The 18,410-nt window shown below is 39.6% G+C and overlaps 1 protein-coding gene across 1 annotated transcript in view; it reads left to right on the top strand.

Annotated features, from left to right (window-relative positions):
• Positions 1–18,389, top strand: part of ptn (pleiotrophin) — a 62,421-nt gene extending 44,032 nt beyond the window's left edge. The window contains exons 3-5 of the mRNA XM_074698711.1: positions 1,222–1,395; positions 5,514–5,675; positions 17,687–18,389. Coding sequence (XP_074554812.1) covers positions 1,222–1,395; positions 5,514–5,675; positions 17,687–17,742 — 392 coding nt within the window. The 3' untranslated portion in view covers positions 17,743–18,389. The remainder of the gene's footprint in view (positions 1–1,221; positions 1,396–5,513; positions 5,676–17,686) is intronic.
• The last annotated feature ends 21 nt before the right edge of the window (positions 18,390–18,410 follow it).

Raw genomic sequence — 18,410 nt, 5'->3', positions numbered from 1 at the left:
TATAAATTGGTATGCTAAATTAAGCTAGCAAAAAAAAAAACTTCAAACGAAAAGTAGCCACATTACCGGAGAACAACTGAAATTTCAGGTTGCCTTTTCTTGATTAACATGTACATAACAATATATCCTTGACTTAAAAAACACTAAATGGCATATTTTTTAGCTTGAGTCTTAAAGGACCTGAAAAACATTAAAGCTAAAATAACCGCTTTTTTTAACAGCTTGAAAGTAGTTGTTAAAAATAGAGGAATTGTGTATGAAGGTAATTTCTCATAGACTTCTATACATCAGTCTGAGTCTAGTCAAAATCCCCCCCCTGGTGGCCAGTAGAGAGAAAGCTGGTTTTAAGCACTTAGCTTGCTTTGCAGACTCTGAGTTCCACCTTCAATTTAATATCAACAGTTCTAGTTCCAAGACTTTGGTTAACCCGTTAACCACCACACTTTCTACCCTTAAACCCTTTAACTTTTTTTTATTTTTTAATGCAAGAGATATTAAGTGAATTTAATTTTTCACCTGTTAAAGTCACATCCAAGTGTTTTTTTTTTTTTATTTTATTTTGTTTTATTAATTTGTTTAAGTTTTTTTTTATTTATTCGTTGTATTAAATTAATTTAATTTATTTTTCATTTCATTTCAATTTATCTTTTGATTTAATTTTATTTAGCCTTATTTAGCCTATTTAATTGAATTCTTTAATTAAATGTAATTAAATCAAATTAAATCAAATTTTATTTTGTTTAATTATATCAAATTAAATTTTCCTCAGTCAAATTAAATTCAATCAAATTTAATTGATGAGTTAAATTTCATTAAATTTCATTTTCATTAATTTATTTTTGTTTTATATTTATTTATTTATTTTGGTTATGTATTTATTTATTTATTTATTTTTATCTAATTCAGTTTAGTTTAATTTAATTGATTTAATTTAATTAACTTTTGTTTTATATTGTGCTCTATTGTATTTTGCTGTATTGTATTGTATTGTATTGTATTGGAGAACTTCCGTTACAAAATTCAGACATTATTCCAAGCTGTAGTTATGACCCAATCATGTTTTACTTAGCTCAACGTATTTTCAATCAGATATAGTGACTCCAAAAATGCTCTTCCAAACAGTTGAGCTGCAAGTTAAAGGGTTTTAAGTCAAAAATACTTTACTATGTTAAAATGTAGATATAACAATGTTTGATTTATGATGTACGTTGTGTCAAACAGGAAAGAAAGAGCGTAAGTCGGACTGCGGGGAGTGGCAGTGGAGCGTGTGTGTAGCCAATGAAGGAGACTGTGGACTCGGCACCAGAGAGGGGACACGCACCGGGACCGACTGCAAGCAGACCATCAAGACCCAACGCTGCAAGATCCCCTGCAACTGGAAGAAGAAGTTTGGAGGTGAGAAGAGGCTGTCAGGGCTGTAACACATATTTCTTTGTTCATGTTTACAGCGTACTACTTTGTGGAAGGTGATTACATAATCTAAGAGCACCAAAAATATTCAGAAATCCTCCCGAACAAGAATCCCATCCCGCACACTCCACACTTCCACATGATGTATGCTCGCCTGTCATTCATTGAAACAATAGTCCCAACTTCACAATGGGAATGAGTAAGCTAGCTAATTAGAGGTACAACAGAACTGTCTGCTGAGGAGGTGATACATCGGGGTGGAAAACACTGGAATAATCATCTTTCTTTGTCATCGTTTTTTTGGGGCTGGAGCCTTCACAGCCGAAATGTCTCACTGTGACAAGCCTCAGGGACTTTTGTTCCCCCCAGTACGGCCTGTCAGGCAGGGCCCTGCTGCTCTGCAATGGGCCTGTCAGGAATGATGAACACAGTGCTGGAAATAATGGTCCCGCTAACTGGCTGTACAGATTATAGCAGCAGAAAAGTTTGGGAAAGTAGCAAAGTTGCATGCTCCTGTCCTTTAAATTGTGAAGTTACCTAAAAAATGAGGGCAATTAAAAGAGAGGCTGCACTAATTCATCTCTGGGGCTCATTTCTTGTTTATTTTGAAAATTTGGCATTAGAAAATATAAGTAAATAGAACAAAATGTGTTAACTACTCCAAAGAAATTGCATCAGAAAAGACACCAGCAGCTAAATCTGGATTCAGCTTTCACTCTTTTTTTTTTTTTTTCTGTCGCTGATGTAAAGACAGCTTTGCTTAGAGGCTGAGCAAATTGCATTTAGAAACAACGTTGTTCAGCTTTAGGTGATATTACAACAACCTTGTCAGAGAGTAGACTCAAATTATGGGTCGCTGTGCTGCATGAAAGACTTAATGAAATCCCATTTGGCGAAGGCGTTGCATCTGATAAAACATCAAACCTGATAAGAACAAAAAAAGTGAGAAGTAGGTTAACTGTGGTTTTAAGTTTGAAGCACACGACCTGGATAGATTGGTGCACACACGCACTTCTGTCTCACATCGCACCAAAAATAATGTTTTTGAAATAATCTGGTTTGACTCAGGTCTGATCACTTTTCATCTCATTTGGCTCCAGATAAAAGGAAGAAACCTCAGGTGGATCATAAACACGACATAAACCCCAGTTCATACTAAAAGAAGCAAAACAAGAACACAATATCTGACCATTACTGCTCATTGTCGTCTCTTTTATGACCGTTCACCGAACGACGATTAAGGGACACTTTATTAAACCTCATTTATTTTTCATTATTGTACACTCCCTATGGATTTCCTCACAACTGACCAGAAAGACACTGAAAGACATAACACCAATGTGTCAACTCACAGGGGCTTGTCCAAGGGCTGGCAAAGGGTGGCACTGGCCCCTTGGAGGCAACAGGAGAACTTGAATGTTAAAGTGATGGAGTTGTGCTGTCTTTCTGTACAGCCCAGAGCCCAACAGGCTTCTCTCTGAATGTGCAAATGCAACGCATCTGTTGGGCACGGTATATACCAATTCAATCTTTTTGTTTGTTTTGAATTTTTTGGGTTAGTGTGTGGTTTAATGGGACAAAAAAAATGCCTGTTGAAATGTTTACATTATAATTGTGAATATATTTGAGGTCGATTGTTTTTAAATGCCGTAGATACACAGATTTAGATGTTTTTTTGTGAAATTATGTAACTTAATGCCCAGTGGGAGGGGCTTAATTCTTTTAAAGAGGGTGGATTTTTAAGTTGATGAGGAACTCAGGCCTCATTGATGTTGCAAATAATTTTTCTTTTCTTTTGGGACTTAGAAAATATTATTTTTCTTCCGCAGCTAATTAAATAACACATATCACAATAAGATATTTTTACCACTTTGCCAGTGTTTTTCCCAATTTTGTTATTTTTAAAATCGGCAAAGAAACCCCCACAACAGCTCAAAGGCTGTCAAGTTTTCTTCAAAGCAGCAGGAAAACGCTTCCTCAGTGGCTATGTTTACATGCAGTCAATATTCAGGTTCAAGGTCAATAGCCTGGTTTCTGAAAGATTCAGAATAACATGTTTATATGTGTGAGTAAACATGGTATCTTGGTCGAAACAGCAACGTATGGATAGCATCTCAATGCACGGAGAACATCATGACACAATGTGCTTCATTTCTGTTTTGTCTTCCTGTATTTATAGCAACAATAGCAGCAGCACGACGTCAAACTTCCTGTACTCAAAAGACCCATATTCCATGACCAAATCCAAATATTCGGGTTAGAAAAAGGGTTACCTTGGAGTGTTTTTGGGGGTTTTTAAAAAATGGAGTTTGAGTCACTTACTGCATGTAAACGCACTTAATGATTTAATAATAGAGAGGAGAGGGTAAAGGGTAAAAAGTAGACCTCTTGTCCTGGCCTGGTAGGAGGTGGAGGACTAACGGCCAACTAGAGTAACTCCACAAAAACAATCAGGATGAAATGTAGAGAAATTTACAGCTACGGGTAGAACACTTCCCTTTAAGTTCATGTTTGTCTGTGAACAACATAAATCAAAAAGTAACGAACAGACCTTGATGACATTTTCAAGAAATCTCCAAAATGGGATAAGGAAGAAGTGACTAAATTTTAGAGGTGATCCAAATCACGGTCTGGATCCAGGACGTTTTTAAAGGATTCTTTATTATTGTGAGATAGGGCCGTTTTCACCATATGTGTATGTAACTCCACGATAAATGGTCGGATTGCTTTGCAAAACAATACAAGACAAGGTCACCATAATTTCTGACATATGTAAATCGTCTGGGATCCGGATCCTGGCAATATTCTGGATACTAAGATCCAGATTATCAAATATGTGCTGGGTCATCATAATTTTCAACACTGTCAGGAAACAAATTATTGTACAACAGTATTGTGACACCAAATTGTAGCAGTCAGTCAGCTAAAAGGGAGTATAACATTAAAGTAGGACTAAAGTGTTCTTCCTGATACTGAATGTACATGACTCATTTTAAAAACTGACTTAGAGTTTTTGGTCAGAGATCAGATCTTTCCCAGTCATTCTGACATCTCATTGGACAGTATTTAAGTTCAGGGTCACTGATGAGTGGGTGCGTTTACACGTCTCCCACCTGCTCGTGACACCTCAGAGAGCACACGGGCCTCCTGCCAAATCCCAGGAGCCTGTGAGGAAATCTCTTTCTCTCTGAGACAAATTATGGAGGCGCAGGGCTTTAAAGTTGGATTCTCAGGAAGTCCCTGTAGGTTTATGGCAACAATAGCACTGTCACTCCCCTCCCTCCCCCTCCTCACCCTCCTCCCCCCTCCTCTGATGAGCACCCTGGGATCTCAGAGGCACTGACAAGAGGTCTGACGCTTTCATGTGAGAGGAAGCTGAGGAATGAGTGTCACAGCCTCTAGGGAGCCCGGCTGGAGCTGCAACAAAATAATGGAGGGAGATATGAGGGACAAACAGTGCACAAACTCACACTCTGACGCACACACACACACACTTCAAAAACATTTCTGTTAATATACACCAACCACTGCTGCCATTTTCTGGAGCAACCTTGCATCCTCTAGAGGTTTGTTTAAGGTGGGTTAAATTTAATATCAAATAAAAGCACAGATGTGGAATTTATCTGAGGTGCTGCTTTAAGTGTTTTCTGCAGCTTCAACCATTTGTGTCCATTATCTCTGGACTGTTTCTGATTCCCTTCATGTGCCGCTGTGTTTCATCATATAGAAAATATAAGATCAAAACTGAAGCACCATCTGTTCCTGTTAGCAAGAAGCTATAAGTGCCTTTTATTTCCTGTTAATGAAAACAGCTTCTAATGAGATGTAAGCAGAACTCTTTGGATCCTGGAGAGTTTCTATACACATGAACGAGATATGAGTAAAGTCAATTAAAAGAGCCATTCAAAGGTTAAATTTCTCAGACTTAAGGGGTTTGTTCCAATGGCTGATTGCAACCGGCTGCTTTTAGAAACAAATACATAGTCCGAGAGGCGTCATTTCACCAGGTTTTCTGCTCCATCGCTTGCACTCTATGCCCTCTCAGAGCTACTCCACCAAACAAAAGCCTCTAATTAAGTATCTGATTTCATTGTGCATCACAGGAGAATGCAAGTACGACTTCCAGGCTTGGGGGGAGTGCGATCTGGCGACGGGCAAGAAGAACAGGACGGGCGTGCTGAAGCGAGCGCTCATGGATGCGACCTGTGCCACCACCGTCACAGCTACTAAGCCCTGTGGGAAAGTCCCCAAGACCAAGCTGCAAGGTAAACAGAGAGGGGTGAACCTCGAGTATCAAGACCCAACAGAGGTCCCGCTGAGTCTTTCAGCAGCAGGGAGGCACAGAAGTCCTTTTGATGAACCACTGTGTCCTCAGAAATAAGACGAGAGGTGAAGGGATGACATTTGACGGCCTGTTTCAACCACAGGAAAGAAAAAGATGCTCGCACCTCAACCATGCAGGGATTTCTTCTGTATACCTTCACATTAGCATTTATGAATTATTCATCAGAAGAAAGAAAAATAACATTTATTTTGTCCTGAATGTTTAAAGCAGCTTTCTGAAAGATACACCAATAAACCATCAACTATTAGTTCATGTTAGCAAGATTTCTTGACTTTTCATTTTGGCATTTTAAGTCCTCTAACCTCTAAAGTTAAAGTTTTTACAAAGGTCTTTCCAATTTGTTTCTCTATCACAATTTATCAACAAATTAGTGAAATTGTGTCTTTTATTTTTTCGGACCAAGGTTGAGTTTTCTAAAGTTTCGCTTGCAACGAGTACACATCCATCTAATCAGAACACTCGTTGTTGACATGTCACATACCAAAACTCTCAACATTGATTGTGTTCATGTCCCAGCACCCAGTTCTTTATGACAGAAGATATAAAAACTACAAAGACAACGATTACAAAGACAATGTTTGGAGGAGAATAGCTGCAGAGATTAAATATGATGCCTCAAAATTTTTTTGCAATTTTGTGCCGATTATTAGCGTAGCCGTTGGTGTGCAACGGCCTTAAGAACAGAATAAGGTTACGGGTTTGGGTCAGGTTAGGAAAAAAACAGAGTTAAGGGTTAGGGTTAGTTAGGGATTAAGATGACAGGTTGGTGTTAAGATAAGGGTCAGGGTAAGGCTAAGGGTAGAGGTTAGGGATACAGATTTGGGTTAGGGTGGCAGGGTTGTTGTTAGGGTTACTGCTTGTAGGCTAGAGTTACAACTAGGGGTAAATTTGAGGTAAGGATTGTCTTTGGTTATGGTGACAAGATTACGTCTGAAAAACAAGTAATACATCTGCAGTGCTCCCCTTTCCATTGATAAGTCTCTCTTCATCCATGTTGGGCTGTAATACCATAAACCTGTTGACACCTGGTCTGGCTCTGCTCATCGTGTCTGTTTGTCATTGTAGTCAAGCTAAATACGATCTGATTTTGACACGGTCTGTTTTATTTTGAAAGTCACCGAGTGTTTTTAGGTAGTTCCTGGTCAAGACTACCTGCCCATCTTTCCTAAGCTGAATTTATCCATCACAGCTCCGTGTCCATCATAAATAGGATGGCTGCATATTTCCTACAACATGACAGAGCAACCACGCAGATGTTCTGCAATAGTGTGATTTGACACATTGATTTAATTGAAACAATTGGATCAGTTTGCCGTGGCGGAACAGAGATGCACTGCAGACACATCCGGTGTGATTTAACCGTTAGATTTACAGCCAGGACAAGGATAGTGTTGAGGTAATAGTTAAGGTTACTGGCTGGGGTTTGGGGTAATGATTAAGATTTTGGATCAAGTGCTTCGGCCGTAAAAACTGGTGAAAATGAACAGAAAACAGTAACAAATAAAAGGGGCAGCCAAGCAATGAGATGGATCCACGAAGGCAAGACCAATAAAATCAAAACAAAATGACAAAATAAAAGCTATTCTGTAAAAATGAGTTTTAAGAAGTGACATACAGCAGGGGACTGATTGTGCATGTCTGATCTCTTGTGGGAGGTTATTCCAAAGTCTAAGAGCTCTTATCAAGGAAGCTCTTTCAGCTATTTTGTCTTGAGTCTCAATCATAGACTGTATAAAACATGGACGTAGTCTCCCTGAAGTCACCCGTCTGTTTCTGAAACGGAAAATGAAGCACATCGGCTATAGCGGCCATGTTGGTAGTGGCTAAGGCTTCGTGTACAGCTATAGCATTTTGACTGGTTGAATTTTGGCTTAAACATTTGTAAAATTACAATGATGAAGGTGGGAAGAGATGAAGGCATGAATGAGTGTTTCCAGATTTTGTGGTTGGGGTTTCAAGGTTAAGGTTACAACTAAGGTTTGGGTCAGGACTAGGGTTTTTGGGTTGGGGTTAGTATTACAGCTTGGGTTAGGTTTACAGTTATTGTCAGAGCGTTTGGTTTCAGATCAAAAGCAAGACCAGAAACAAAGACCTGATATAAAGAAGAGTTGTTCCTGACTTTCCGTCTTTGTCCAATCATTGTAAACAGATCCTGGACGAGTTAGATAAGATGGTCTGAATTAATCACAGCTGAAGGCATGTTTACCACATAGATCTCTCAGTTCCTTCAGCTGAACTTCTGATACTCAATGTGACAAGCCTGTATATTTTATGCTCTTTGAAATATTCAGCAGTGTTTCTACAACACCCAGGTCCAAAAGCTGAAAAAAGAACCAGAATTTCAGCCTCAGACTGTGTTTCAAGGTGTCTTTCAGAGAGGGAGAACTTCCTTTATCCTCTTTGTGATAATAACTGAGCGAGTTCAGTTGATATTTATCTCCTTGTACATGTCGAGCTGATTGTATCTCCGCTCAATCCGACAAAACCCCCGCAAATGATTTTAATCTCATGCTGCAGCAGAATGAATGTGTAATTCACATTCAGGCTCAATCCTCCATCAGCCAGATGAAAAACCACCTACTTAAGTGCTAAGTTGAAGCGGTGAGTGACAGCTTTAAGGCAAGGGTGAAGAGGTTAACTCACTATTCAATCGTAATTACACGCTCTTAGCTTTCGTCTGTCATGTCAAGTAGAAAGCAAGGCATGGAAATTTTTTATTTTTGCTTCATTTTCGGAAAAGGAAACTTAAGTTGTCACAAGATTTGAGTGAGTTGGTGAGTATTTCACGGAGAATGTGTCTCATTTTCTGTCTAACTGGTGATAAGACAGCGCTCCCTTCACTCCAACTGAGCCCATGCCCTTTGTTAATATCGTAAACAAGTGTGTAACTGACCCGCTGTGAGCGTCCCATTGTCCAAACAGGATTATAATGAGTGCAGAACTGCAGCCAATAATCATACCCTGCATCCTTATCTCGCTCTGCAGATGACATATGTGCACAAAAGGTTTGCACATACAGTTTACTTAACCTTACCGTCACTTCATCAAACAGTCCAATAACGTGCTAAAATGACCACCATAAGACCATGTGGGCACGTCTGAGACTCTTCGTGTTGCAGGATGACGGCTGCAGATTTTTATGCCACTCTCTATTTGACTTTCAAAGGCAGAATCTGTTTAATCTTTCACTCAGTAGCACATCTTTAATGTATTGTGACAGAAGGTTTCCTGAGGATACACACTGTACTTGCCATCTGTTGTTCTCATTTGCAAATATATAGGATAGGATGAGGCTATTGAAATAAACTTAGCACAAAAAGTAAGTCAACTTGTGTGACTTATTTTATTGTTAGAAAGTCTGTTTGTTTACTTTTTAAATGGTGCCACATTTCGGAAAAATTTGCAGAATCTTGTCTGCCAACGCCAAACATTGAGGCTTTAAAGAGGTTTAAAGATGTACTGAGTACTTAGAGTATAGAGAAAAGCAATGACTACCTTAGTTTGAGGCTCAGACAAGAAAGCTAATGCTAGCTCCAATCATCCATTTGAGAAAGAACAACTAAGACGTCATTTTCAGAGATTCTCACCTGGAGGAAGTGTTGTTTACAGTCTAACCCAGAGGTCCACTGAATTCAAGAAAGATTAGAGAAACAAGACGTCCCCCAAAGAGACACATAGGGACATTGACTTTAATGTAACATGGCCAAAAGTGTGTGGACATGTGACTGCAGTTGCAACAGCTTCTAGTCTCCAGATTTCAAGCTTTGCATCAGGTTTTTCTACCCTGTCTCATTTTGACAGAACAATCAGATTAATTCATAAAATATAAAGAGGGACGACATGTCATTTCTTAAACAGTGAAGCCAAAACATTGAGGGCTTCGGCATGGGACACGAGTCAAACTATTACATCAAAAAACAAGCCAAATAAACATTTCTTTAACATGTTTTCTGTCATTATAGTTACAGGGTTGTTTTCCCTACTTCTAAGAATCAGATTAAGGACACTTGAAGGACTGAACAGCAGTTAAATCAAAACTTTGTAAACCCTTTAACATTTCTTTAGTAGAGGTGAAAAACAGAAATGGCAGCAAATTGGAAAAAAAAAGTCCAAGCAGAGACCAAGAATACTAATATATATATATAGAATATTAAGTGTGTAAAGATCTCAGTAAACGTACGGAGTATAGCTGCCTCCACTGACACGCGACAAATTAAGCTAGCACAAGCTGTGCAATGTTGATCCTCTGTTGCTAATTTTGTGTTTTGTGCTCATGATTTTAAGATGGCTCCAACCAGAGCTGCGCAAATATGCACATCCAGTCATTAGGGATGGGTACCTTTCGCATTTGAAACGATACGGTACCAATGCCCAGTACCTAGCAATCAACATTAGTACTCAACGGTCCCAATTTTCTGTACTTTTGTGTGTTTCTGTGGTAAAAAAAATCAATTTGTTTAAAATTAAAATCTTAATTCTTGTCAATCAAACATATTTATTCTTTAGTATATAACCTTGCAATGCTGTGTTCATGCCCAGCATGGAAAATCTCCTACTCTTCCACTCCCTCAAAGTCATAAGGATGCATTTAAGTACCTAAACATGGTACCTTTTGATTTTATGCGAATTGGTATGTGGTACTTTTGACAGAATTTGGTCGGTACCTAAAGTACCTAATTCGGTGCCCATCCCTATGCACATGGGACCAAAAGTCATGACAAGCCATTGCATTATGGCTTGGTTGCAGTGTTAGCTGCACACAAAACTGACTTAACCTGGCCAATTAACTGATTGGGCCATGAAAGGGAGGCAGGTGAAGAACGTCATGTGTGCAGGGAACTTCCTGGAAAACCAACAGATTTGAATTGCGCGTGTGTACTAAATGAAAAATGTCTCCTGAGTCTTAATTTGCTACACATTTCAACAGCGTCATACTTTTCCAAAGGAGACATATGATCCCGAACCATCTGTTCTCTTTGCATATTTGGTCTTAAATGGTTACGCATGAGCACGTTTGCTATCTACAAAGCAACCTAACAGGTGCGGTAATCTTGCCGTTAGCAGCCGCAATGTTGGGGTCTACTGCTATTAAATTTAGCATTAAACTAACTCATGCAAACTGCTACTCGATTTTTTTTTGACACTGTTAGTTCAAACGGTCTGTTTTCATTGGAAATAGCTGGATGTGCATAGGAGCCCAGGCTCAGCAACAGGATGCCTTCAGTTGTTTGTGCCTGTTTACATCCTGGTACTCCAGCATTATAGCATTGTGGCAGTAGTTCTCATCTGGAACCACAGGGTTACAGTTTGTGACTCCAAACTCCCGCTCCTTGATCAACTTTACAGATTTCTGATAAAATTAGGGTCAGTGATAAAAGTTCAAAGGTCAGATTAATGCTGTTAAAGGGTCAAATTCAGCCCGCAAGTCAATAACTGAACAAGTCTGATCGATCGCACAGAAACCCCCAAAATCCATAAGGAAAGATAAACCTGTGATCCAATTAAAGTCCCGTTAGAGGACGCATGAATGCTTCAACAGAACACTTTGATTTTCCTGCTTTCCAGATTTAATCTGTCATGTTTCATTATGCAGGAATATTGACGCAGATGCAGTTTTTCATTTGAAGATGCAAATGAAAATGTATATTCACGTCCGATAGTCGAGTGTGTGCATGGGAGGCAGAGTGTGTTTCTGTGTGTGGTGTCTCATTCCTGCACAGATCAGTTCTAATGAAGGCCAGATGTGTGGATGCAGAGAGACAGAGGTGTGAGCGCTCAGGGCAGCACGGGATGACAGCGGTCCAGATGAAGAAAGGCAGCTGGGAAGAGAAACTCGCCACCTGATTGCGAAGTGATTTCCCATGTCTGCCAGTTGGAAGATAAGCCCTGGGAAGCAAAGGGGGTTACTGGGAGGAAAGAAAGCACAATGAGGTGTGCACAGGGAGGGGAATTGTGTGTGCCTTTCTGTGTGTGTCAGGGGATGGCAGAGATACAGTCCACAGCAGCGGGATCACAGGGCTTATGGGGGAAAAACTGGAGCGACTTAGAGGCTATCTCACCCACGGCTGGGTGCAGAGATCTGCACGGCCAAATCTGCAATTCTGAACACAGGCTTGGCTCTGGGAGATAGGTGGGTTTCCCCTGACTGCAGCAGGTTGCTGTGATGGATGTAGCATCTGTCATCTGCAGATTTAGGAGGAGACAATGCTACAGGGCGTCTCGGGGAGCCAGCCAGGATTCAGAGTTGCGTGTCTTTGCTGTCTTGCCGGGGCGAGACACTGAGCCCCGCCGAGCCAAAGTGAGAGAACAAAGAGTGACAGAAATGAAACATTACGAATGCCTGTAGACAGCTCGGGGTCCCCGCCTTCTCTTTCTGCAGAACAGGAGCGAGGAGCGTGTGACGAGGGACTGAGAGGATGCCAGAGGTGATTTCAGGTTAGGCAAAAAGGCTTTGTGGAGATAAAACTGCTCCTAGCCAATTTAGAGATGGCACATTTGTTTGGTTGAAGATCAGAGCACCACCTGTGAGTCCAAGAGAGAGACGCAGTCATTCAGTCAAAAGAACAGACAGGCGGAAGTTTTTGAGGCGTGTAAAACTTTTTACAAGAATCTTTGTTTACTAAATCTATCATTTAGTTTTTATTTAATACACTATTTCTCCCTAAAATACAACAAAAATTGATGTCTTGTGGCCAGTTTTTCCACAACACCTCCGTGATAACTGGATAAGGTTTTATCTCAACTGATAGAAAAACCGGTTACACACTCAGCTACATCCTTAACAATCAATAACTCAATGTGCGATTAATCAGTAACACACCTACACAGAATTTTATTGACTGAGCATCTTCACTCACTGAATCTGAGCCTTTCTGACCCTCAGGTGTGCATGAACTACACATATTGAATGTTAAAATGTACAAGATTATACCCTCGTAGGTAGAATTACAGTATGTACTTTTTTTGCTCTTAGACGAAATTTGTGTTACTGCCTCTTATTGGAAGAGCATCAGGGCAGATAGACTTTCTTTTTATGGAGGTAAGACTTAAAAAGAAAAGAAGAAGCTTTGATTATTTATTATTTTTTGGAAAAAATCAAACTTTCATCTCAGAATTTTAACAGGGAAAAAAAAAGTTAGCACTCTGATAGAAAAGAAATAGGTTTTGAGATATCAGTCAAGATCCTGAAGAAAAAAAAAACATAGCTTAGAGCAGACATGGGCAAATTACGGCCCTTTGGATGTCCATGTCTGGCCCACATGAGGTCAATTATAAATAAGAATAAAGATTAATTAAAAAAAAAAAAAAAAAAAAGCTGCGCATTAAACTGTGCAAGACTGACTTTATCTCTCTCATTGCAGTGGTAAAATGAAGCGAAAAGGATTCAAGTAATTTTTTTTTGCATACAGTTGTTACATAGTTTTTAATTATTTGTGAAACCTAACAAGCCTTAAAATAAAAAGAAACACTGATGCTATGATTTTTTTTGTTTTTAGTGTTTATTACCTCTATAGGAGTATTTTCCTTTATGACCTACAACACAGTTTCACATACTTACAGAATATTCTTATTCTTACAGTTACTAGAAGCAGCTAGTCAAATATAAGTGCATTTTATAATGGGGAAAAGTTAATATTGAGCAAAATTGAGTTCACATTATTGTTGCAGCCCTCTTACACAATTCATGTTTCTTATGTGGCCCCTTGTAAAAATGAGTTGCCCACACCTGGCTTAGAGTCGGGATTCTAAGATGTAGGAATTGGATCTATGAGACTGAAGTTTGTTTTTGGGAATAAAGTTCAGGAGCGTGAGATTAAAGTCTATACAATAGCTGCGTTTCCACAGCAAACTGTGCCCTCTAGTGGTAGGCGGCGTGTAAGCCGGATGCCGAAAGCCGCAGCTGTTACACAATAGTGTGACGCCGTAGCAGCGCGACACAGTTTACCCTGCTAATAAATCCAATGAAGAAGAAAAATGTGACACAGCAAACAAAGAGCAACAATGGAAGACGTGCAGCATTTCTTCCTCTCTGTGATTGGCATGTAGCTCTTTGATACAAAGTGTAATCAAGTTTTGTTTCAGAGAAGTCTGTGTGCCGCCAAGAGAAATACAGCCGCTGTCGCACAGGAAGTGACGATTCTTGTGACCAATCAACGGTCTGTAATGATGTAGCTCCACCTTCCGAGAGCGGATCAGTTCAGTCTGGCACCCATACGAAAGGATCGATCCCAAGAAGTGGGATGGCTCGTCTCGGTTATTTGGGGATCTGTCCTGGGATAAGTCAGTGGAAACGCCACAAAATGCACGCCAAACCGAGACGAAGCGAACCGGTCTGCTCAGTGGAAACCCGGCGAAAGAAACGAACAAAAACCAGGATTTTGAGGAAAAAGTCAAGGCTATGGTAAAACAAAAGTCTGACTCCAGAGCAAAAGCAAAACAGGATTCACAGATTACAGTCAGGACTCTGATTAAAGTGTTTTTTTTTAAAAATCAGGATTTTCAAGTTAAGATAATGAAAAAAAAAGTCAGGATTTTGAGATGAAAAGAAACATTTTTGAGGAAAGAGTCAAGATCCAGAGTTGTTTTCTTGGAATTTTAAAATTTCCTTTTAAATATTAGAGAATATCAGTACTTTTTTTCAATTCATTTGCCCTCACCTTTTCTGTACTCCTGTCATTTCTGCTTTATCATATATTTTTATGATATCAGATTGTTTATGTTGTGTGCAGTACTAAGACCTCACAGTTTATTAAAATTCACCTCATCTGATGAACTGTATTCACTGCATGTTGTGTCATCGTGTCTCTGAAGTCTGTTATTCCCCTCAGAGTGCTGCAGATGAAGCGTAAAACATGTGAGCCCATGGGGTTACACCTCAGAGTAGAAGTCGAGTAAATGTTCTTTCCAACAGAGTAAATACCAAACAGGTCAGACTGAGCGGCTGAGCCACTTGCTGTATGCAGTCACTGTACTTCCTCTCAGACCAGTTTGAAGCTGGAGCAGGCAGCGGCGTCCCGATTATGAGTCACAGACAGAGCCCAGGGCGGGCCGTGTCACGGGATGTGCAAATGTTACAGAAAGTACTCCAGCCTGGTGCTCGAGTCTGCTCATACATGAGGCAGAGCCAGAGAGAATCTTCCTCCTCATCTGCGTCTCTAAGGGGGAGCAGAATATGCTGACGAAAACAACATGGGAAAAGAGAGAACAAGCAGAGGAAAACAAGCAAACAAATGGGATGGAAGAGCAATTTCCACATTTGCATGGGTGTGAACGCTTTGCATGTCAAAATGGTAATGCTCACGGAAGTCTGCGGCGGAGGTGACAGGAACAGATTTCCTGGCGGTGCACATCCAGAATGTTAAAAAGGTTGAAGTGAATTTAATCTCATTGACTGAGAATACCTTGTCTCTGTTCAGAAGTGCTCGCCGGCATGCCTTCAGAGGATTTGTGTGTGATGAAGATGTCCTTTAAAGATCATCTATTCATACGCAAATCGATTAAGATTACCGTACCGAGTTTCTTTTTTGTGTATGATGACACTGAAGTTCCTCAGAGATTCAGAAAGTTTTCTCTACTCCTTTATAAGTTTATTACACTGGGATATATTTTTTTTAATTTATAACTTTAATCTGAATCTATTCTCTTCAGTTTAAGAGTTGCCTCTATGGGGCTGTTGGGTCAGGAACAACAACAGGGAAATCAATTTTGCTGAACTGAATGTTTTATTCTTATATTGTATAAACGCTGATACAAATGGATTTATAGTCAGTCCTTAAGGTATTACAGGTCAATAACAATAAGTGATACGTTTCCCTGCTGTCATACTGGTTTGTTACACAATTGTGCAGTATATAGAAATTCTGATTGGTCAAAATGAAACATCAGCATTTTTTTTTTTTTTTTTAATTTAAGAAAAAAATGTTTGTTCTTTGAAAAAGCCAATGTGTGGGTGCAAAAAAAAAAATTAAAAATGCAGTTCTCAGAGTGTCCACTAGAGGGTGGCTGCAAACGCCTCGGAATCCCATTATCTAAAATGGCTCGAAGTAAGGTTGCCACAAAAACTGCTCCCCCTGGTGGCTGGCTGCAGTATTAGTGGAAAAAATCCATCTCCTCAGTCATTCTCGATGGGCTGTGGTCAAACTTTAAAAAATGAATTCACCTCCTAGAAATGTTCCTCTCGTCCGATTGTTGTGGTGATTTGAAGATATCATTTGGCTGTCTTGTATTTCGGTCCTCTTTCTTCTGAAAAGTTTAGTTTTCATTATTTACAAGAGGTCAAAAACAAGGTTTTATGACACGTTTAATGATGATTGACAGGTGCCGTTCTTGTGTATTTTTTCCCGGGGATTGTTAAATATGTTGGGAGGTAGAGTCAAGAAGTGATGAGACTCTCAAAAGAAAAAAATCATTATTATTTCTGTCACCTGGCTCCACTCAGATTCTCCCAGAATCCCTCAAACTTTCTACTGCGCAGACTCTGACTGCACATTTTTTGATAAAAAACATGTATTTTTTTTGTTAACAAGGTGATGACAAGACGCAAATGTTAGTGGTTGACCGCCTGACATTCAAAATCATTCAAAATTCCCAAACAGTGTCTGTTCTGTCCCTCTGAGGGCTATTTCCCAGTAACAGGTATGCTGTGAGTTCAATTTCTCATCACTTTTATTCATCTTTCTCATTTTCATTGATGGTTTTAATATCTTGGTGTGTGTAAGCGACAAAACCAGAACCTGGCACTGTTCTGACATCTGTTTAATATCTATCGTGTGATGTTTTGGCTAAATTATTTAACTATGATATTACACAAGTAGAAGTGTTGAGAAAGGGAAAAGTTGTAGATTTAAACTCTTTGTACAACACATGGTACAAATATCTGATGAGGTGATTGAGTTTAACAAGGGGAAAATGTTTTGACTTAAATGTAGTGACTTAAGCTGGACTGAAATGTTTTAAGTTTTTCATCAACAACATGGAAAAAGGGAATAAAAGCACAAAAAATGGACAAAACTAAGGTGTTACTGTCTAAATAAGACCAAAAAAAAAAACCTTTTAGGCGATAAATATCTGCCGTAATAAATTTCAGTTGGCTGATAATTATTCTGAAATTATTTACGTAGTACAGAGGGTGGTTCAAGTTAAAGGCCGCCAATAATTCAAAACACGTGAAAAGATGAAAAAGAAGTTCAGACTTTTGCCTTAGTTCGGGGCCAACATGGTCCAAAGAAGACCAAGTAGAGAGGTGAAGGTCAGAATAAGAACCAAAGAAGAATTTTTAATTCACCGCTTCAACAAAATATCCTTTTCAGGGTGATTAGCAGTGAGGCGTCACATCAAAATGCAAAGTGATCTTTCAAAAAAAGATGTTTAAGGGATTTAATCACAGCTGCACAGAGGGTTTTGTGTTCAAAGACTAAAAGAGGCTCAATAAATATGATCAGTTGGGCTGTGTGTGGGATTCAAATGCATACAGGTGACCCGAAACACACCATGACCCCCTCTGATTGACAATCCAACAAACAGCTAGCCGGGAGCTAGCTAGCCAAAACCGCTACAAGGTTGTTCCCTCTTCTGGTCCAGCAGAGCGGAGAGACCGCAAAGCAGAGAGAGAAAAACCATCCACTGTGGCGTCTGTCATGGCTGCCAGGTACCAACCCACTCTTGCAGGAAGATGATAAAGCGTGTGTTCACGGGAGCGTAGCGTACGACACGCCATCAAATCAATCCCCTGGAAGAGACCTGGAGGACGGACGGCGTGTGGTGTCCCAGCTCAAACTGAAAAAAAACTAATTAAACCTCACACATGCTTGATTATAGAAGCTAAAGAGGAGCATCTGTGCTCTTCACGGACACAATAGGGCTTGTTTGATCAAAAAAGAAGACTGAGAAAAACTCCTGCTGAATCTGTTTTTTTCTGCTTTTTTTTTCTAGATGCAAAGAAGCAAAAGAAAGAAGGCAAGAAGCGAGAGCGCGCCCAAATGGACTGATGAGGATGTGAGTGGAAGGAAGGAGAGGGTGGAGAGAAACGTCCACTGCCCTGTTCCATTGCGATTCCTCTTTGTATATCCTGTAGGTTGAGAGTAGGAGCCTGTAGACGAAACACGTGGAAATTCGACTTCTAGTGTACACATGTTACTTTTTTCTTCTTTCTAGCGCCTGATAAGAAAAACCTTGTATGTTGCCATAGGAGACATAATACGAATAATGAAGGTGGAGGACGTTTTTGGTACATAGTGTTTTGACCTAATGATGTTATTTCTAGGATTATTACAAGAACAAATTGGATAGGATTTGTTGCATAGCTTAATGCTAATTTGGAAAACTCTTTGGTCTGTGCAGCGACTTAATGAGGCTGTTTGCTAAAAGTGAAGCTCGCTTAATTAATTTGAGCAAGAAAAAACATTTTTTAAGGAGCTCTATTAAAGGGTAACAACCCCCCCCCTTTCTCTGATTATCCTCCACTTTGATATTTAGCTTTAACTTCCTAGTTCTGTGTGGAAAAGCTACTGTGCAAGTTTCCTTCTGCTGCTCTGTTGTACCTCAATTTATACGCACTGTAAAAAATTAAGCTGTTGCTTTTTGTAGTCCCCTGAGTCGGAGTTAACACCCCCTTTTGTTTCCTGTTACATTTCCAAAAATAAAAACAAATACAAAA

The sequence above is a fragment of the Halichoeres trimaculatus genome, unplaced genomic scaffold (assembly GCF_033239565.1).
Source record: "Halichoeres trimaculatus isolate MK-OKI-2021-1 unplaced genomic scaffold, fHalTri1.1 fHalTri1_scaffold_21, whole genome shotgun sequence".
Lineage (NCBI taxonomy): Eukaryota > Metazoa > Chordata > Actinopteri > Labriformes > Labridae > Halichoeres > Halichoeres trimaculatus.
Note: the sequence above shows the minus strand (reverse complement) of the source record. Positions and strands in the feature narration are given on the sequence as shown.